This window comes from Theobroma cacao, chromosome 6, assembly GCF_000208745.1.
Source record: "Theobroma cacao cultivar B97-61/B2 chromosome 6, Criollo_cocoa_genome_V2, whole genome shotgun sequence".
NCBI classification, from domain to species: domain Eukaryota; kingdom Viridiplantae; phylum Streptophyta; class Magnoliopsida; order Malvales; family Malvaceae; genus Theobroma; species Theobroma cacao.
Window position 1 is genome coordinate 2,553,516 of NC_030855.1, and position 22,524 is coordinate 2,576,039.

At 31.4% G+C, this 22,524-nt stretch overlaps 2 protein-coding genes and 1 long non-coding RNA gene across 4 annotated transcripts; all 3 read right to left on the minus strand.

The window, feature by feature from the left end:
* LOC18507197 (F-box/kelch-repeat protein At3g23880) lies at positions 1,438–2,511 on the minus strand. The gene has a single exon (XM_007099582.2). It carries the CDS (start codon positions 2,509–2,511, stop codon positions 1,438–1,440), a length of 1,074 nt encoding a protein of 357 aa, XP_007099644.2.
* Positions 5,921–7,539, minus strand: LOC18595315. Of its 2 annotated transcripts, none has more exons than XM_007023205.2 (2): positions 7,229–7,528; positions 5,921–6,313 (listed from the first exon to the last, which is right to left on the minus strand). In XM_007023205.2, exons 1-2 carry the CDS (start codon positions 7,460–7,462, stop codon positions 6,128–6,130), a joined length of 420 nt encoding a protein of 139 aa, XP_007023267.2. In that variant the 5' UTR covers positions 7,463–7,528; the 3' UTR covers positions 5,921–6,127. The 2 variants fall into 2 exon arrangements, with proteins under 2 accessions (XP_007023267.2, XP_017978022.1); XM_018122533.1 differs by lacking the exon at positions 5,921–6,313 and adding an exon at positions 6,794–7,080 and having other exon boundaries at positions 7,229–7,539.
* On the minus strand, positions 10,529–11,854 carry LOC18595317. Its single transcript, XR_001928383.1, has 2 exons — positions 11,529–11,854; positions 10,529–10,736 (listed from the first exon to the last, which is right to left on the minus strand). It is a non-coding gene; the product is annotated as an uncharacterized LOC18595317 (long non-coding RNA).

Here is a 22,524-nt window from a genome sequence, read left to right on the forward strand (position 1 = left end):
ACAATCCTATTTCTTAGCCATACTACAATATCGAGTTAACTATAGTACGATAATGTTAATCAGTTAAGAGTTATATCATGACTAGGAGATATATATATATATATATATATATATATATATATATTTTTTTTTTTTTTTTTTTTTATGACATACACAAGTTAAAGGGGCCTCTGCAACAAAGGTTTTGCAAATTTATAGGCTTTAAAACTCTATTTCAGCCTGACATAAGGTAGAATTTAAATTCTAATCATTCAAGCTGTGATCAAGTACATGTTAAACAATTCTTGGCTTGATTAGGCAACCATACAGCCGAAATACTAGATTTCAAGTGATTCTCGGTTCCTGCAAAGATGCAGCACAGCTTTCTCCATGACTCTGAAGGCTTCTGCACTTGAAAGATACTGCAATAATCTCTGTCTCAGGCTACAAATAATTCCAATTGTCTTTCAAAATGCGCCAACTCTTCTCATCCCTTTGTGGTACATCCAGACAAAAAGCAGGATGTAAACTCTGTCGTGCATATCTTTCAAGTGTACAGTAACTGCAACCAGAATAATTTACTTGTTCATTATCATTTGTTTTTATTTAGATATAACAGATACAAATGAAGTTTATCTGGGTTGAATCGTTTTCATACGTAGAAACTGTTTTGGAAATTTGTTGAGTAATTTATAGGGAATGGATGATTCTAGCTTTCGTCAATCACTGGCATATATATTCTCTGAATGAGCTTTTGCTCTTGAAATATTTTTGCTTGAAAGCTTGAACATGAACTTCATTAACCTCTGTAACCTGGCAACGTTCATTATATCATTTGCTAGTTATTTAGATACGATGGATTTAATAAACTTTGTTCAGGTTCAATTGCTTTTAATGTTTAGGAACTATTCTAGAAAGTTATTGAATAATTCCTAGTCAATGGTTGATTCTAGCTTTGGTTATTTACTGCAATAATTTTTCTCTGAATGAGCTCATGCTTTTTATACATGAATTTGACCTTAAAACCTTCTATGTAGACTTCTGATTATAAGCATCATCTAACAGGTATAACTTCCTTCAGGTACAAGATAGTTGGAAGAGCATATATTAATAGGAAATAGAGATAGGAAGAATGCTAGCTCATTTAAAAATTTTATTGTTATATATAAAAGCTGTAAATCTTACAAGGCTGGAAATAGATGCTAAAGTTTCCTGATCAATTATAAATAAAGAAACTTTGCTCTTGAGAATTCATAGCCAAAAGGCAGGATTGGGATGCCAAATAGTATCAATGGAAACTTTGCTCTTGCCATCTGGTGATGTAGCTGCCATTGAAGAATACTCCAACTCAACTCGAATGCTTAAGTTAACAGAGAAGTGACTAATAAATCACACAAAGAAAAAGGCATCAAAAGTTTTTGAAATTGTGGCTACCATAATCATCTCCATCTTTCCTTCCTAGAGAAAGACCAGACTCTCTATGTAAGTGACAATAGTAAACAAGCCTATTGGATGATCGAATTTAACATTCTTAATTTCTTCATTATCAGGATCATACACAGTTAGCCCCCAAAGATTTTCCAAAACTAACTTCCCATTCATCCCCAATCCTAAAAACCACAGCGGGTAACTTAAAGAGAGTTGAATAACATGTAGTCTAGTCCATGACTCTGGAACACCATATTCCTCCATCACCCATATCTCACAATATGCTCCATCCCCAGTCCTAACCACACAAAGCAAATTCTTATAAACATCAGTCCACGTAACCCATCTTTCCCTTAGAACAAAATCTGGCAGTGGAAACAACTTGAACACCTCAGTGCTGACCTCAAAATTAACTATTACTTGTGTTATATTTTTGTTCTTGCAAACCATTCCCAACCAATGAATGGCCCCATTTAAAAATGCTTGAGGTCCATATACCTTAAAGTTAACACCCGGTGATATTGCCACTTCTCTCCAAGAAGTCATTCCCAGTGTGTGTACTTCAGCTTGCGTGATAGAAACCAATTTCCCTTCCTTATGGGATTCCGAAGAAGCTACCCTAACTACCTTATAATCATTATTTACAGAATCATAACCCAACCCGAATGTCACATGATGCAGACGTCCACTTTCTGGACGAGAAAGAGTGGATTCAGGGATGATCTTCTGCACTCTAAGAGCGGGGTTATAAAGCAAAATCTTGGTACAGGGAAAAGGATGATCAATATATAAGCAAACCAAACCATTACACGAACCAACAACACTTTCCAAACTAGGAAAGGGTATTCTGAGGTCTAAAGAGACTTCCGATGTGTCACGAGTAAGCAACTTATATCGAGAGATACCTGAAACATCCCTGTACTGGATGCAAAGGAATTCATGATCTTTGTTGTTTGGATTCTGAACGTGCTTGGTGATAAAATAAGATGATTTTAAAAGACAAAGCCAGGTTATATGTACACACCTGAAACGTAAAAGAGATTTCACTGGAAGTCTCGAGAGTATCTCAATGATGAGGTCACTTGGTAGATTACCAGCTACCATTATTGTTTCAGTTTCTGAGGAGCTTTTATAACTCCGAAGAGTAAACTTAAAGAAGAAACACAAATACCAGAGTTTCATCCAAAAACAATTTTTATATATTGTTAAGATAATTATATAAACTATCTAATTAGAATCATTATACAATACTATTACCTAGTTAGACAACATATCTAATTAGAAGTATTATACAAACAATTTAAATATCTATGTAATATATACACAATTTTATTTTATATATATATATATATATATATCAAACTGGTGGCACGGCCGGCGCCGGCCTCGTTTGAATAGTATTGGGACATGGCAGGAAAGCTAGATATATGGCTTCTTGGGTGGAGAGTTTTGAGTTTATTGGAGCATGATGGTGCGACTTGTAAGGTTTTGCAAATTTATAGGCTTCAAAACTTAAAGTGTGCTAAAGTTGTGTAATTTACATCAACCTGAATTAAACGACACTCCATTTGCTTTCACCATGACTCTGAAGGCTTCTGCATTTGAAAGATACTGCAATCATCTGTGTCTCAGTGTATCAGCAGCTTCCAATTGTCTTCATCCTATACGATTAAAACTTCAGTGCTTCAAACCCCACTTTAACCTTATAATTTTCAATTACTAAGCCTGAAAATCCCCCAAACGTTTGTAACCTTATAATTTTCATTATCAAATGCAAATTATTAGTTACAATGGGTTTAGATAAACTTTAGTCAGGTTGAATACTTTAAAGTTATTAGCAACTATTCTTGAAAGTTTTTTAAATAAATCAATGATGAAGGGTTAATTAATCTAGCTGTGTTTAGTCACTGGCATTATATGTATCTTCTGAATCCGATTATGCTTTGTAGACATGATGATCTTCTAGCAACATTTTAATCCTTGTATCCTTTGTGCTTTTGTTGGAATAGTTAATGGTAAAAGGACATTAGAACAATGCAGAGCACATTTGAAAGGTTTTTAGTTCTAAATATTAAAGTTTCTTGATCAATCATAAAACTAAAATTCACTCTAGAATGACGAAGATAGACATATTCATAGCAAAAAAGGCAAATTTATTTTCCATAGCACTTTAGCAGATTTCTTTCTCTGTGATTCTTTCATAAGTCAGACCTTGCTGCCTTTGTATAGATACAATCCTGAGAAGCACCACTGATATCCAACATAGAGATTTTAGATGGTATTGCCATTAGGTGATCCAGCTGCTGCCATTGCAGATTATCCCCCCACTCAAATGTTGAATGGTGAACAGAAACATCACCTTCAGAGAGATTATACTCGATGTATCATTCATTGCCCCCCTTGAGGAAGACTAAACTCTCAACACAAGTGACAACACTCGAGAAGCCTACATACCGATTGAACTCAATATTCTTAAGCTCTTCTTTATCGGGGTCAAACACAGTTAGCCCTTGATAATTGCCCAAAAGCAACTCTCTATTTATCCCAAATCCTAGAAACTGCCGGGGCACATCATGACTTGAAAAGAGTTGAATAGCATGTAGTCTGATCCAGGACTCTTCCACACCATATTCTCTCACCAACCAAATATCATACCATATGTCATCCCCTCTTTTTACACGTTCTACCAGACAAAGCAAATCCCCATAAACGTCAATCCTCATATTCCGATATTCTTCATTAGACAATCTGGCAGTCGATATTGCTGGAATACCTCACTGCTAACATCGAAACGAACTCCGCAGCTCCTCTTATTTTGATGTCCCAACCAATGAATAGCCCCATTCAGGTAAGCCTGATGTATCCAATGATCAACATTCATATCCGGTGATCCCACCTTCCTCCAAGAATCATTCCCAACGTGTACACTTCAGCTTGGCGATAGCCTTTCCCTTCCAGATAGTCATGCCAACGAACTACCCTAACAACCTTATAATCATCATTTTTAGAATCGTAACCAAACCCACAGACCTCAACCATTATAGGGCAGACAGTCTATGGAAGAAAGACTGGATTGAGAGATAATCTTATACTGTTTAAGAGAAAGGTTTCAAAGCAAAATCCTGGCACCATGAAAAGGCCTAAGTTCACAGAAACAAACCTAGCCGATACAAGAACCAACAGGATAGCACCACCCAAAATAAGATTCAAAGGGTAGTTCAAGGTTGACACAGAGATGAAAGGTATCACGAGTAAGCAACCTATACTTGGACTCGTGTTTCATATTCCAGGAACTTGACAAAGACAAAGCCGAAGCCATGACCGTTGTTGTTGGGATTTTGATAGTGAGTGATGATAAAAGAAGATGATTTGAAGAAAGAATACCAGGTTTTATGTACGCACCTGAAACGTAAAAGAGATTTCACAGCAACTCTTGAGAGGATATCTGTCATTAAATCTTCTAGGAGATTACCAGCTGCAGCCATCGTTGCACACACAAAAGAGTATTACCAAATCAAAGAGGGGAGACGGCTTTGAAAACTAGTTTATTAGTCAGTAATATTAGGATGATGGCGAAAGGAGAGTATTTAGGTATCCATTAAAGAAATGCCAGAGTCATAATCTTATAAAAAAGTATAACGTAGACCAATGACCATACTAATATACTACCACTTCAAAAGTCTTTTGATGTTGTTTTTAGGGGGTTTTTTTTTTTTTTGCCTTTGTTTTTTCTTTATGTGTGCCTTTTTCTTTTAGTAAAATATTAAATAAGACTTGAAGAAAATTTCAAATTTGAGATTTTTAAATTAAAATATTAAATTTTAATTATTGCAATATGCTAATTTATCTGATAGAACAACTAACACAAAAACTCTTTTGAACTCATGCAATGCACGATCAAATGGAAATATACTAATACTATTCAAAATATATAACCAATTTTTAACAACTTGAATATAAGTTAATGTATGTAAACAATTTTCATTACTGACATCAACAAGATAAAAGGCTAACTGCCTAATGTAGTTATTAATTTCTGCCTGTTAAATTTTTTTAATTGTAAATTTGTTATAAAGAAATTACTAATACAGAATGGAGAATGGAATATGCAGAGCCTGTTTGATAAATTCATGGCAACAAAATAAGGGGCTGCAAATAGTTTTAAAGTTCACTAAAATACGCATAATATAATAGTTAGTTTGCAGGATTTCCTTGCTAACCGTCTACATATCTGCTTGGTTCGAATCATCATACAGCCCTTCATATCGCAAAGAAGCTACCGTAACAACTTTATCATCATCATTCACAGAATCATAACCAAACCCAAATGTAACTTTTCTTTTCATACTACTTTGCTATGTTCCTAGTTTGTTACTGAAAACCTGTACGTTCACTTGGTTCACGCCTATTACGATAGCTAAAAATTGGAGGGAAAGAGATTAAAAGAACCACTAACCTTTAACCAGCTGAGAAGGAACTCAACCAGCAACATGCAAAGTCATCACAAAGGAGAGACCAAATGAAAATCTTTAAGATGTGGCTGATACCTATATTAATGTTAGAATATTTTGAGAGTGCACTTGAGTTCTTCAATTACCACTCTATGTACAGCTCAACTTCAATCACAAACTAGAGCAATTCATATGCAACGGCTTAAATGTTAATAGAACTTGTCCAGAACCAACAGGTTACATAAAGTACTATTGGTTGCTCTCTCGCTTCATTGCTCAAGACGACTTTGCTTTATCAACAATAAAACAGCAATAATAACTGGTGCTGATATCATGATCAAAGCCTGTAAGATGTTTGGTCTGGTAATCTCTGGAAAAAGGATGCTTCCATACTTTATTATAGCTGCACCTATAGCAGAACCAGCTCCTAATTTCCAAAGATAATTAAAATCTTCCTGTTAGCACCAAAGAAATGCAGCAACAATTAGCTAAACTGTGCATTGCATTAATATATCAGGACATATGATGAATATTCATTGAGCGCTCAGAAGATTTGGATACTTGCTTAGGAGGTTAGAAAATCCTGGGCCTGCATGGTTTTATTTTATTAAGAGTATTCATTTAGACATACAATATTAACCCCCCTACCAGATTTAACTTGTTATCAGTAAACAAATGAGATTAATCAAAGAAAGGGAATTCATAATATTCTGTAGAATACCACACATCTTATTTTGAAGGTCACTATATCAGTGTCATAATCTAGTGGAAATCGGATATGTCTATACTCTGTCCCAGCCAAATCCCTGCCCATACATGTCTTAGATATAACTGATTGCAAGCAATATCTGGGCACAGAATCATGAAAACGTAAACAACGGAGAATGAGAGAGAGTGTTATTCATAGCCAATCATTCAATTGTCATCCCATCAGATTAAATCACCTCAGTATAATTTCCTTTACTTCTCATGAATTCATTTTTCTTAATTCTATCCATTCACTACTAACAACATCTCATCTCAGTTCTCGATAAAGATAACATATCTTCCAAGTCCCAACAATTTTCTAAAAGGAACGGACTGCTGATTAAAAAACAAAAAAAAAAAGTCATAATTTGGTTTCAAAAGCTGCAATCTAATGCCAAATTATTGAATACCATGACTTTGCTTGATAGATAAGGCCCTTTCGCTACCCAAAGCATCAACCACGGCTTGGAAACAACTAGAGAGTAATTCAAGACCGGAACAGAAATCAAACGATTTATATAGAATTCAACTGAAGTACGTTAAAGCACGATAAATTTTAGATTTTTACAGAATACCCATATTTCTTCAGATAAGAAAAAACAAAAAAAAAATAAGAAACTGACCTGAGGGATGAAACCAGCATTGGGTTCATCCAAGCTTGGATTTTCTTCCTCTGCTTGGGAATCAACTGCTCGAATGGGAAATGAGCGTTGAAAGGAGGTGGTTGAAGAGCAGAATTTGGGGTCGACGAGAAACTTTGCTGTGCCTTTGAGCTTAGTAGCGGGATATAATGGGCAGTGACTTGGGGTGGAGTAGCAGAGCTTCGGGGATCCGCTTGCCACGGCTGAAGCTGCCATTTTTTGTTTAATGCACTTTGATGGGGGCTGAACAGATAGGTGAAGCGTGTGAATTTACACCTGGCTTGCTCTCCTTCGCTCGCTTTTCCATTTTCTCTTTTTTTTTCTATAATTATTTTATTTTCGTTTATGTTAAATAATGGTATTTTTACTTTTTAATATTCTTATATTTGAAAAATACTAATTTTTTTTACTCATACTATTTCATTGAATTAAATTTGAAATAAAAAAGAAAATAAAATTTCAATAAAACATAATAAAAAATACAAAAAATAAATTAACTATCATAGTGAAGAAAAAAATTTAGAGAAAGAACTAACATTATATATGAAAAATCATCCTGAAACCTAAAAATATGAAAATAAAAATATTAGTTAGTAAAATCTCCGTCCACTCCCTCTACAAATAACATAAATATATATATATGTATATATATGTATTAAATAAGAAAAATCAAAAGATACAGATAAATTAATAAATAATCATAAAATGGATACAACACTTTCAAAAACCATAAATAATTGATAATACAAAAATTACAAAAAGTTAAATATATTTCTTTATCTAATATCATCCCCAAATTCCAAATAATTATAATCTCATTATTTTTTTTCAACACTTTTTTAATTTAAATTAAACATTTTATTTATAATTTTTACTTCAACTTATTTTATATTTTTTTCATCTTTCATACCAATCACAAATACTATTTAGTTATTTTGAGAGAAAAGCTCACGGTAGTTGTTGTAGAAACCACAAAACGAGATTTGATATTTTATAGAAAATGTAATTATTGCTTTTAGTATATTATAAGAAAGTAATGATTATAAGAAATGTGATTATTAAAAAAATTACATTGCAATGTTTGATTTGGAAGTATTTATTAGGAATGTAATGTGATTTTACTAAATTATCTTTATTTATGAAAATATAAAATTAAACAAATTTATCTTATTGTTTAATATTAATTTTTTTTAATTTTTTAACTTTAACCTTTAACATAATAAGTAATAACATGATTAAAAATAATATAATATTTAAATATTAATTATTAAAATATATATAATATTAATATATATATATATAGTATTTAATTACATATAANTATTTAATAACAGCTTTATTAATAAAAGTTAGAGTTTATCCGCTCTGGTTCAGAAAATATTTATAGGACATAGTAATTTCCTTTTTCCTAGCCTGGGTTCGTACAATGGATACGCTCTAGTCTCTTCTTCCCATATTGAAAAGGGAGGAGTCATTAAAACAATGGAACTCCTCACATTAGAAACAAAATCCAAGACAGGAAACAAAGTCAGAAATGCAACAAGCACAAAAGCATAGCAGTGAGAAAGAGAGGAAGAAAATCAAGACAAACCCATAACAACAAGAAAAACAAAAACAGAACTGGAACGAGATAACAGTTTCTTCTTTCTAGAGATCCAACTGGTCAGGGAGAGGAAATATTCAAACTTTAAAGATCCAAGAGGCCCACAAAAGCTTTGATTCAAACAAAAGAAAAAATTGGCTCAAGGAATCTCATAAAGATTGAAGATGGTTTTGGAACCACAACCGACCACAACAGAAAATAGAAGAGAGGGCTTGATCGAAATGTCCAGGTGAGTGGTGAGAAGAGGAAGCAGAAGATGATGAGAAAATAGCAAAAGTGGAGGTAATGGGAGGGACGGTTAGGAAAAAAAAAATGTAAGGTACCCTTTGCAAAGGGAAAATTACTTCCCCTCTATGAGAGGAGGGATTGTAATGTGATCGTAATGGGATCACTTTACCTTGTATAAAGCACAAACCAAACATTGTAACGTGACTCCTGTAATTTAATTACAGGAAATGTTCCTCATTGGCATTACACCAAATGCTCCTAAAGTATACCTATGTGATATTCTCGAGTAATATAAGTAAAACAGTGTTTTATTGAAATATATCTACATTTCAATAATCATATGGTATTCACTTTATATAAGCATTCATAAAATTATTTATCAATTGCAAGGTATACAAAAAAAAGTCAAAAGTTGCATAATTGTTTAAATAGTCATTTATTAAAGAGTTGTGAATGTAGATTGTAGCACACAACTTAGTAACACGCAAAATACATACTAAGTGATTTTAATCGGTGATTTCAACGACCCTAACATTTGTTCCTTGTAAAGCTTTTTTTTTTCCAATAATGACAATAAGCATTCCATTCTCTATAAAACCCTGAATCTGATCCATCATTGCATTATCATGCAATTTGTTGAATATGCTCATAAAGTATCACAATTTAAACTAATTGTGATAAAGATACCAACACAAATACCATAAAAATTGCAAACCAACATAAAAAGAGAAGGATGATTACTATATTTTGTAAAAATTGTAAAAAAATACACTTACATGTGACATTCTTGAATAGTCAAAAAGTAACCACAACAAAAATGTTATATGAGTTTATATATAAACAATATTGTAAAAACAATAACGAACAAACATGTAAATAAATATAATTGAAAATAAGAAATAAAAGAAACCTTAAGCTTATATTAGATACAAAATAGAGCAACACAAATCAATCACACTCCAACAAATTAATCCAAAAATCACATCAACTTATAAAATAGAAAAATTCATATATAAAAAAGCTCAATAACAATGGGTAATTACCACAACGGTAAAAGAATTTTCTTCTTTATTTGTATGGCAATTTTTCTTTAAAAAAGAAAAAGATGAAATTGTAAATGTAATTAGTAAAGAAATTAAAACATTAGGGGAAAGAATAACAAAAAATTAAAAGAAAAAAAAACTAAACAAAGAATTCAATCTCATAATAAGCAAAGGAGCAAGTAGATAATTGTCTACAATAAAAATAAAAAAAAAGTATAGCTACACACCTAAGCAAATGAGATAAAAAGAAAGAAAATTTAAAAACTTACATAAAACACTTTTGATTTTTATATGGAAGCAATAACATTATAAAAATAAAAATAAAAAAATCAAATAATAAAAACTTGAATAAATAAAAAGTTATGTTATCAACAAATAAAATAAGAACGATATTTAAAATACCTGAAATAATTGTACTTGGAAACCATCTTAAACTTATAAAATTCAAGATTGTACAACAAAACAAAGCAACATTAATCAATGATATTTCAGCAAATTAGTCCAAAAACCACATCAACTTATAAAAAAGAAAAATTCATGTATAAAAAAATCAATAACAATGGATAATCACCACGAAGATAAGAGAGTTTTCTTCTTTACTTGTATGGCAACTTCTCTGAAAAAAAATCATAATTGTAAACATAATCAGTAAAGAAATTAAGAAATTAAGAGAAAAAATAACAAAATTTTAAAAAGAGAGAAAAACTAAAGTTAATGAGTAAAGGTGTACATAGATTGTTGTCTACAATAGAGAAGTATAACCACACACTTAATCAAATGAGATAAAAAGAAAAAAAATTTTAAAAACTTATTTGAAAGTTTTTAATTTCTGTATGGAAGCAATAAGAGTATAAAAATAAAAGTAATAAAGAACCCAAATAATAAAACTTGAATAAACAAATCAAATGAGATAAAAAGAAAGAAAGTTAGAAACTAACATCAAAAATTTTTTATTTCTATATGTAAGCAATAACATTATAAAAAACATAATAAAAAACTCAAATAATAAAAATTAGGATAAACAAAAAATCATGGAGTAGAACTTGCAGATAAATACATTCAAACCATAAAACTGACAGATCAAAATAGAAGAAGAAATCAATATCACAAAAGCGAAGAGCAATTGCAAGGAAGACTAAAAGACGAAAAAAGATCAGTAGAATTCCAATTGCAGAAAAAAGAAAGAAAAGAAGAGAAAGATAGAAAGAGTAAAAGAACAATGAAAATAAAATGCAGAAAAGAAAAAAAGAAAGAAAGAAAAACCAATTGCAATTGGAAATACAAAAAAATGTAAAGAAACTAAGAAGAACACCACTTTGAACAAATCAAAGACGAAAGGAAACGAATAAAAAAACACCAAAACAAAGAAAGAAAACAAAATAAATTCATAAAAGAATAGAAGACATACACAAAAATCCTGAAGAAAGATGGTAGGTAGAAAAACCCAGATTGCAAGGCAAAAATCTAGAAGCATGGTAGTAGAAAAAAACGAAAAAACCATACCTATGACAATTGGACACACTCTAGAACAAAGCAAAGGAGTAGAAGAAAGAAGGAGAGAATGGATCAAAAAAAAAAAATAAGAGAACCTTTTAGACACTAAAAGCGAGAGAAAAAGAAGGAGGGAAAGAGGAAAGAAAGAAATTGTGTGATAGGAAAATAGTGTTTCTTTTCTTCATTTCCTCATTGGGTAAAAGGAAAATACAAGGGGAAAGGAATATGATTAGATTTACATCTTTCCTTTCTTTCATAATCTAATCCTTTCAAAATCAAGAGAAAAATATTCTTTTTACTTACATTGATCATTTTATTTACAATTTTATTCCTAATTTCGTTTTTTTATCATATTTTATACTCGATATAAAGAAGGAAAAGAATTTCTTTCTTTTTTTTCCATTTTTCCTAGGCTTAATGCTCAAATAAGTGCCTAAATTATTTCAAAAAGTTCAAATAAGCTGTTATTCTTTTCTTGAGTTCCATCAATTCTTTATATTCTTATCTTGGGTCAAATAAGCTCTTGTGACTAATGATTAACTAATTGTCATTAGTTAAACTATCACTTATTATTCTATATTCATATGATACTGTAAAATATCGTATAATTATATTTTTATGTCAAATTAAAATGTTACGTCATTAGAAATTATAATATGTCTGTATATGATATTATTATTAATTATGATATGTTAACATATCATGTTAGTATAACGTGCATAGAATAACAAATGGTATTTTAACTAAGTCAATCATTAATCATATGAGGTTATTTGACTCAAAATAAAAATACAAGGGCTTATTCGGTTCAAAATAAAAGTATAAAGACTTCATTGAACGTGATAAAATATAAGAATTTATTTGAATTTTTTTAAATAATTTAGAGTTTTTCTTAAATAAATAATCTATTTCTTTTCCTTCTTATCAAATAGTGTCAAGCTTTTCTTTTGTCAAAAGATTATACCTACTTTAATAAAATTATCAAGTTAATTTAGTGCATGGTTATATATTACATGTATAGATGCTATTTAGCTATTTCGAGAGAAGAGTCCGAAATGATTATTATGAACTTTTAGTGTTTGTTTTGCTTGATTTTTTTCAGCTTATCAACCTTTTAAAAGCAGAAATCAGACCAAACAAGATTTTAAAAAGCTTTTAAAAAATCAATTTTTTTTTTAAAATAAAACTTAAAAGAAAAAAGAGTTCCAAGAAAAGCTTTAGAGAGGAACTTTCTATTCTCTTCTTTTAAAAACACGTCAACTTTTCAAGAAATTTTTTTTGGTTTCAAAAATGTCCACATTTATTAAAAATAATCCTAATATTACCATCTCAAAAAATATCTCATTTCTCAATCGATTTCCTTTTCCTCTCTCTCTTTCTACAAATCATTCTTCTCTAATGCAAATCACGATCTCTATCTCATCTGCCTTTCTCGTACTAAGAAAAAAAAATAAAAGCCCTAGCAAATACCTTTTATGGTAATTTTAACTAAAATTAAAACTTATATGAGTTGTTTTGTTAAACAACTTATAAATAAAAAAGTGCTTATAAAAGTAAATATACGAAACAGTTTTAACTTAATTTTGAAAATTATTATTTTTTATAAAGGTTTCATAATGTTATGAATATTTTTGTGAATATCCATTTATACTATCTATATCTAGATTTGATATAAATTAGATTAAATTAGAATTTAATCCATCTAATCTCTAAGTGTTATTTTCATCTTGTAAATTCTATCAAGATAAGGGGGTTAGTTGCTTATAAATAGACTCCCTCAATTCATTTGCATGCACACACTTCAATAAAATCTCTTTTCTCCCCTTAAATACTTTCTTTCTTCTCTTTAATTATTCTTTCAAGTTATCTTTATTTGTTTTTTTTAGTTATTTTTCATAACACATTATCAACACGATTCTCTAATTTCTCACACTTAAGCTTCACAAAGTCGAAGTTCAATTTTTCTTCAGGTAATTTTTGTCTATTATCACTTTATTGTTTTGCCCAAATTTTACCAATTTATAATAAGTCAATTTTTAATTTTATATTAATTGTTTTTCATCAGTCAATTTATTGTTTTGCTTGCCAATTACGATATAGTGTGTAATACTAACATTTATGTTCTTCTTTTAAGCTATCACAATGTCAAATCTTACAAAGCTTGAATTTGTGGCTCTTGATATTATTGGCAAGAACTATCTATCTTGGATTCTAGATGCTGAAATCCATTTAGATGCTATGGGTCTTGGAGACACAATCAAAGAAGAAAATAAAGCATCCAATCAAAATAAGGCAAAAACAATGATTTTCCTTTGCCACCATTTTCATGAAGGATTAAAAATTGAGCATCTCATAATAAAAGATCTAGTCGATCTTTGAAAAAGTCTAAAGGAAAGATATGACCACCAGAAAACAATAATTCTGTCAAAAGCTCATTATGATTGAATGCATCTACGATTGCAAGATTTTAAAACTGCAAGTGAATATAACTCAGCATTATATAGAATTAGTTCTAAACGAAAATTGTGTGGAGAAAAGGTGACTAATGTTAATTTGTTAGAAAAAACATTATTTACTTTTCACGCCTCAAATGTGCTCTTGCAGCAACAATATCATGAAAAAGGCTTTAAGAAATACTCTGAACTGATTTCATGTCTCCTTGTGGCTGAAAAAATAGCAAGCTATTGATGAAAAATCATGAATCTCGCCCAACTAGTTCTGCTCCATTCCCTGAAGTGAATGCAATATCATTTAGAAATTCTTGTCGTGGTCATGGTCATAATCATGGTCGTAATCGTGGACGTGGAAAAAGTCGTCATAATTATCATAGTCGTGGTGGTTACCCAAATTATTATTCTAATAATAAGAATACCCACCAGAAGTGGATGAATAGTTAAGAGATACAAGAAAAAGACAAAGGTGGACAAAGTAAAAAGAATATAGAAAATGTTTGTTATCGATGTGGCATGAAAGGGCATTGGTCACATACTTGTCGTACACCAAAATATCTTATTGAACTTGATCAAGCATCACTAAAAGATAAAGGAAAAAATATCAAAATAAACTTTGTTGAAGATGATAGCCAAGTTGATATAACACACTTAGATGTTACTGATTTTTTTACCCACCTTGAAGGACAGATTGATCATTTGATTAGTGATGAAAATCCCAATAATGAAATTTTGTAAATTATTTGTTGGAGTGTTTTTTTTTAGTACAACTCTATTAGGAACTTGGTATGTTTAGTATAATTCTATTAATAAGTTAATGTGTTTTAATATGTCTATTAGGAAGATCTTTTTTTTTTGTATTTTAATAACAAAGTTTATATTTAATGTTCTCTTCTATAAGTTTCTTACTATATATATTTTATTTTCTTGAAGAAAATATGGATATTCATCTACTTAGATCCAAGATTAATGATGAAGATATATGTCTAATAGATAGTGCTACAACGCACACTATATTTAAAGACAAGAAATATTTTTTTCACTTGACAATGGAAGAAGCTAATGTCAATACAATATCTTGTAGTACAAGATTAATTGAAAGCTCTGGAAGAGCCAATATTTCACTACCCGGAGGAACAAAGTTTATAATAAAAGATGCATTATCTTCTATTAGGTCTCAAAGAAACTTATTAAGTTTTAAAGATATTCGTTTGAATGGATATCATATTGAGACAACGAATGAGAGAGGCATTGAATATCTTTATATTACATCTGTTATATTAGGTAAAAAATGTGTATTGAAAAAATTACATACTTTGTCCTCTAGAATGTACTACACAAAAATTAAAATGATTAAAACTTATGTAAACTAGAAGTTTACTAATAATTTTAATGTTTGGTATAACCAGTTAGGCCATCCTGGATCAATAATGATGTGAAAAATTATTGAAAATTCATGTGGTCATCCATTGAAAAATCAGAAGATTTTTTAATCTAATGAATTCTCATGTGCTGTATGCTTTCAATGTAAATTAATTATAAGTTCATCACCAGTTAAAGTTGAGATTGAATCCCCTATATTTTTAGAATGTATTCAAGGTGATATATGTGGACCTATACATCCATCATGTGGACCATTCAGATATTTTATGATTTTAATCGATGCATCAACAAGATGGTCACATTTGTGCTTGTTATCAACTCGCAATTTGGCATTTGCAAGATTAATTGCACAAATAATTTGTTTGCGAGCACATTTTTATAATTATGCAATTAAGACAATTCGTCTTGACAATGCTAGTGAATTTATGTCTCAAGCTTTTAATGAATATTGCATGTCTATTGGAATAAATGTTGAACAATCTATTAGTTATGTTCATACACAAAACGGTCTAGTAGAATCGTTTATCAAACATCTTAAACTGATTACAAGGCCATTACTTATGAAATCTAAACTCCCAATTTCTGCTTGGGGACATGCCATTTTGCATGCAGCAACACTTGTACACATCAGGCCAACGAGTTATCATAAATTCTCCCCTATACAATTGGTTTATGGTCAGGAACCAAATATTTTCCATCTAAGAATTTTTGGATGTGCGGTATATGTTTCAATTGCTCCACCACAACGCACAAAGATGGATCTTCAAAGAAGATTAGGAATATATGTTGGATATGAATCGTCATCTATAATTAAATATCTAGAACCCTCAACAGAAGATTTATTCACTGCAAGGTTTGCTAATTGTCATTTTGATGAAACAATTTTTCCAACATTAAAGGGAGAAAATAAACAGCTGGACAAAGAAATATCTTGGAATACATTATTATTATCTAGTTTTGATCCTTACACAAATTAATGTGAACAAGAAGTTCAAAGATAATTCATTTGCAAAATATAGCAAATTAGTTGCCAGACGCATTTACTGACCTAAAAAAAATAACTAAATCTCATATACCAGTTGCAAATGCTCCAATCAGAATTAATGTAAGATAATCTGCCATTGCCAATGAGTCTAAGACACGCCAAAAGCGTGGAAGACCAATCGGTTACAAAGATAAAAATTCTCGAAAATGAAAAAGAGCAAATATTCAATATGGTCAGGAAGAGGAAACAAAAACTCCAAAAGAGACCCCTGATATAATTTCAAAAGAAATTCAGGTACCTAAAATTAGTGAAAATGAAAAGATCTCAATAAATTATGTCATGACGGGAAAAAGATGGAACCGAAATGAAGTAAATGTCGATGATATTTTTGCATACAATGTAGCGCTCAATATTATGAAAGAAAATGAGGATCTTGAACCTATATTTGTTGAAGATTGTAAACATAGAAATGATTGACGAATGTGAAAAGACGTAATCAAAGTGGAATTAAATTCACTTGCAAAACGAGAATTTTTGTGACATGTAGTCCGTACGCCAAATGGAGTAAAACTAGTGGGATATAAATGGGTATTTGTGTGAAAATGAAATGAGAAAGATGAGATTGTGAGATATAAAGCACAGCTTGTCGCACAAGGTTTTACCCAAAAGTCTGGTATTGATTATGAAGAGACATATTCTCCTGTGGTGGATGCAATTACATTTCAATATTTAATTACTCTGACAATACATGAAAAGGTTGAAATGCGTTTGATGGATGTAGTTACAGCCTATTTATACGACTCACTTGATAATGATATCTATATGAAAATCCCTAAAGGATTTGAGTTGCCTGAAGCACAAAAGTTAAAATTTCAGGAGATTTATTCGATCAAATTAAATAAATCTTTATACAGATTAAAACAATCTGGACGTATGTGGTATAATCGCCTTTGTGAATATTTGTCGAAAGAAAGCTATAAAAATGATCCTATATGCCTATGCATTTTTATTAAAAGATTTGGATATGAATTTGTGATAATTGCTGTTTATGTTGATGATCTAAGCATTATTGGAACTCCTAAAGCGTTATCAAAAGTCGTGGATTATTTAAAGCAAGAATTTGAAATGAAAGATCTTGGAAAAATAAAGTTTTGTTTGGGTCTTCAGATTGAACACTTGACAAATGAAATTTTTATCCATCAATCTAATTATATAGCGAAAGTGTTAAAACGATTTTATATGGACAAAGCATATCCATTGAGTTCGTCAATGATTCTAAGATCATTAGATGTGAAAAAAGACCCTTTTCCAATCTCGTGAGGATAATGAAGAACTTCTTGGTTCTGAAGTACCATATCTTATCTTAGTGCTAACAACCGGATGTTTCAACGACTAGATAAGGTAGTTTACGATCTAGAATGGGCCGAATGCTTATCCACTACACAAGTTCAACATCTGAACTAGGATGGGTCCGACCATTGTCCTCTTTTAATCTCCTGTTTTAATGCAAATCAAAAAGGTCCTTCAACATTTCACTTCCTGCATGCATGGACAAAACACCATGATTTTCTTAACTTTGTAGAAAATAGTTGACAAATTCCTTTACAGGCTACAAGACTGCAAGCATTTTGGTACAAACAATAGCTGCTTAAACAAGATTTGAAATGGTGGAATAAGTAGATTTTCGAAGACATCTTTAAAAACTTTCAGTTAGCGAAATTAGAAGTAGAAGAAAGAGAAATGAATTTCCAACAAGATCCTTTAGTAATTAACAGAGACCATATAAATAGAGCTTATGCTAAAGTCAACCACCAATTAAGTATTGAAAAACTTTTCTGGCAACAAAAATCTGGTGTCAAATGGTTGGTAGAAGGGGAACGTAACACAAAATTTTTTCATATGAAAATGCGAAAAAAGAAAGTGAGGAATCACATTCTCTGGATTCAAGACCAGGAAGGGAACGTCTTTGAAGATCCTCATCTAATTCAAAATTCTGCCATTGATTTTTTTCAAAAATTATTGAAGGCAGAACATTGTGACATATCTAGGTTCGATTCCTCTATTATTCCTCGGATTATCTCCAACACTGATAATGATTTTTTGTGTGCAGCCTCATCACTTTAGGAAGTCAAGGAAACAGTTTTTAATATTAATAAAGTTAGTGTTGCTGGCCCAGATGGTTTTTCATCTCTTTTTTAGCAACATTGTTAGGATATAATCAAGCAAGATCTTTTTGAAGCAGTGCTGGATTTTTTCAAAGGGACCTCACTTCCACGTGGTATTACTTCTACAACATTAGTCCTGCTGCCTAAAAAGCCAAATGCCTGCCAATAGAGTGATTTTCATTCCATTAGTTTATGTACTGTCTTAAATAAGATAGTAACTAAACTTTTGGCAAACCGACTATCCAAAATTCTTCCATCCATCATTTTAGAAAATCAAAGTGGTTTCGTCAAGGGCTGGCTTATAAGTGACAATATCTTATTAGCACAGGAACTAATCAGCAAACTAGATGCTAAATCAAGGGGAGGTAATGTGGTATTAAAACTAAATATGGCAAAAGCATATGATCATCTGAATTGGGATTTTCTTTATTTAATGCTGGAGCATTTTGGTTTTAATGCATAATGGATACATATGATTAAAGCATGCATTTCCAACTGTTGGTTTTCCTTATCAATGGTTCTTTGGTGGGTTATTTCAAATCCAAGAGGGGACTACGACATGGTGATTCGATCTCTCCTTTTTTATTTATTCTGGTTGCAGGATATTTGTCAAGGAGAATTAATTATTTATTCAGTTAGTATAATTCTTTGCAATATTTACCTGGCTACTGAATGCCAATTAGTCACCTTGCCTTTGCTGATGATATAATTATTTTCACTAATGGATGCCGCTCAACCTTGTAGAAAATTTTGAAGTTTTCACAAGAATATGAACAGGTGTCTGGACAGCAAGTTAATCATCAGAAAAGTTGCTTTATCACAACTAATGGTTGTGCACTATCAAGAAGGCAAATCATATCACATACCACTGGTTTTCACCACAAAACACTCCCTGTCACCTATCTCGGAGCTCCTCTATATAAAGGATATAAAAAGGTATTCTTTTTTTATTCTTTAATTACTAAGATTCAAGATCGTATTTCAGGTTGGGAGAATAAGATTTTATCAACTAGGGCCGAATCACGTTATTGAGAAGTGTTCTATCCTCACTTCCAATGTATTTGCTGCAAGTTCTCAAACCACTAACGACAGTGATTGAGAAAATAGCGAGGCTTTTAAATAGCTTCTTTTGGGGTGATTCAAATGAAAGTAAGAAGATGCATTGGGCGGCTTGGACTAAAATTACTTTCCCATGCTCGGAATGGGGACTTGATATCAGGAATTTGAAAGATGTGTTTAAGGCATTTACATTGAAATTATGGTGGAGATTTCAAACACGCAATAGCCTATGGACACATTTTTTGAGAACAAAATACTGTCATGGTCGAATACCCCACTATGTGCAACCGAAACTACATGACTCCCAAGTGTGAAAACGGATGGTAGGAGGTCAGAATGTGGCAATCCAGAACCCTCGATGGAGTATAGGAAAAGGGGAGCTATTTTTTTGCAACGATTGTTGGATGGGAAACCAACCTTTGGTAACCTCATTCCCTCCATTTCAAAATGATATGTCTTTTGTTAATAAATTTTATAATGGTGATAATTGGGATGTGGATACATTGAAATTATATCTGCCTATGAGACTAGTTGATGAGATATTACAGATTCCTTTCGATAAATCACAGGAGGATGTAGCTTATTAGGCCTTAACTTCCAATGAGGAGTTCTCTACCTGGAGTGCTTAGGAGGCAGTTAGGCGACGATAGTCACTAAATGCTTTGGGATCATTTATTTGGCACAGAAGCATTCTGTTATCTATTTCCTTTTTCTTATGGAGAGTATTACACAATTGAATTTCAGTTGAACTTTGGATGAAGGGAAAAGGTATTCATTTGGCCTCTAAATGTGTATGTTGCAACTCTAAGAAGTCCTTAATACATGTCCTTTAGGAAAATCCGATAGCGAAACAAGTTTGGACTTTCTTTGCAAAATTCTTTCAAATCAATCTTTTAAATCCTTAACATGTTTTTCAAATTATATAGGCATGGTATTATTCTGGTGATTATATTAAAAAGAGCCGTATCCGTATTTTACTCCTAATATTCATATGCTGGTTTTTATGGTTGGAAAGAAATGATGCAAAGCACAAGCACCTGAGTATGTATCCTGAAAGAGTGGTATGGCGAATTATGAAACTGTTAAGATAGTTACATGAAGGTTCTCTCCTGAAACAATGGCAGTGGAAAGGAGAAACAGACATAGCAGCTATGTAGGGTTTTAAGTTCTTCCCCAAACATTGTGCACCCTTTCAAATTATTTATTGGATAAAGCCATTTATAGGTAAACATAAATTAAATGTAGATGGCAGCTCCCAAAATTGTCAAAATGCAGCAAGTGGAGGGGTACTTCGTGATCATATAGGTAAACTCGTTTTTGGCTTCTCAGAGAATATTGGTCCTTATAATTCTTTGCAGGCGGAACTACATGCATTACTTCGATGGCCACTCTTATGCAAAGAACGAAATGTTGATAATTTGTGGATAGAAATGGATGCACTGGCGGTGATTCAGCAATCTCAGAAAGGGTCCCACGATATACGATATTAGTTGGAGTTTATATGGAAGTGCCTGCATAGTATCTCTTATAGAATTTCGCACATCTATTGGGAAGGTAACCAAGTAGTGGATTTCCTATCAAATAAAGGATACACATATCAGGATATTTGTGTATTTATTGAAGCATAAGGTGAATTACATGGTATGCTTAAGTTAGATAGATTTAATTTACCTTATATTCGATTTAAATAATTGTAAAGGAGTAGTACTCTTTATTTATAAGTTTTGTTATTTTAAAGTCCATTTTATTTTCTTATTTCATTGTACTAGTGGGGGATCCCTACTTTACTGTAGCATTAAAAGCTATGCATGTAAATTGGAATTCCCTACTTTAAGTATTTTTTCGATTCTGTCACATGCTCATGTAATTCTGGAGGTACGATTTAGGACCTCTTCTTTTTGTATCTTTATTTTAATTAATAAAATTTAATAGGGTAGTTGGGCCCTGCGGGAATTTTCAGCTTTTAAAAAAAAAGTACCATATCTTAGTGCAATTGAAGCATTAAGGTATCTTGCTAGCAATACACGACCTGATATATCATTTGCTATGAATTTATTAACATGATATAGTTTTTCTCCAACTCGAAGACATTGAAATGGAATTAAACATATACTTCGATATCTTCGAGGAACAATAGATATGGGCTTATATTATTCAAATGCATTAAAATCATATTTAATTGATTATGCAGATGTAGGATATTTATTAGATCCACATAAAGCTTGATCCCAGACAAGTTACTTATTCATATATGGAGGTACGGCTATTTCATGGCGTTCTGTAAAGCAAACTATAGTTGATACTTCTTCTAACCATGTGAAAATTTTAGCAACTCATGAGGCAAGTTGTGAATGTGTCTGGTTAAAATCTGTAACTCAATATATTCGAGAAACGTGTGATTTGTCTACCAAGAAAGAAATTCCAACAATATTATACGAGGATAATACTGCTTGCATAGCACAGTTAAAAGAAGGATATATTAAAGACGATTGAACACAACATATTTCGCCAAAATTCTTCTTCATTCATGACCTCCAAGAAAAAGGTGATATTAGTGTTCAATAGATTCATTCAAGTAACAATCTAGCATATTTGTTTACTAAAGCCCTTACTACTGCAACATTCAAAAAGATGGTACAAAATATTGGGATGTGTCACTTTAAAGATCTTAAATAATGCAATTGTCAATGGGAGTAAAATATGCACTGTACTTTTTTTCTTCATCAAGGTTTTTCCTACTAGGTTTTTCTTGATAAGGTTTTTAATGAGGCAGTATTTCATAAGCGTACTCTTGAAAAGAATATGTACTATTTTTCCTTAGATTTTTTTTTCATATGGTTTTTTCCTTATAAGGTTTTAACGAGAGAT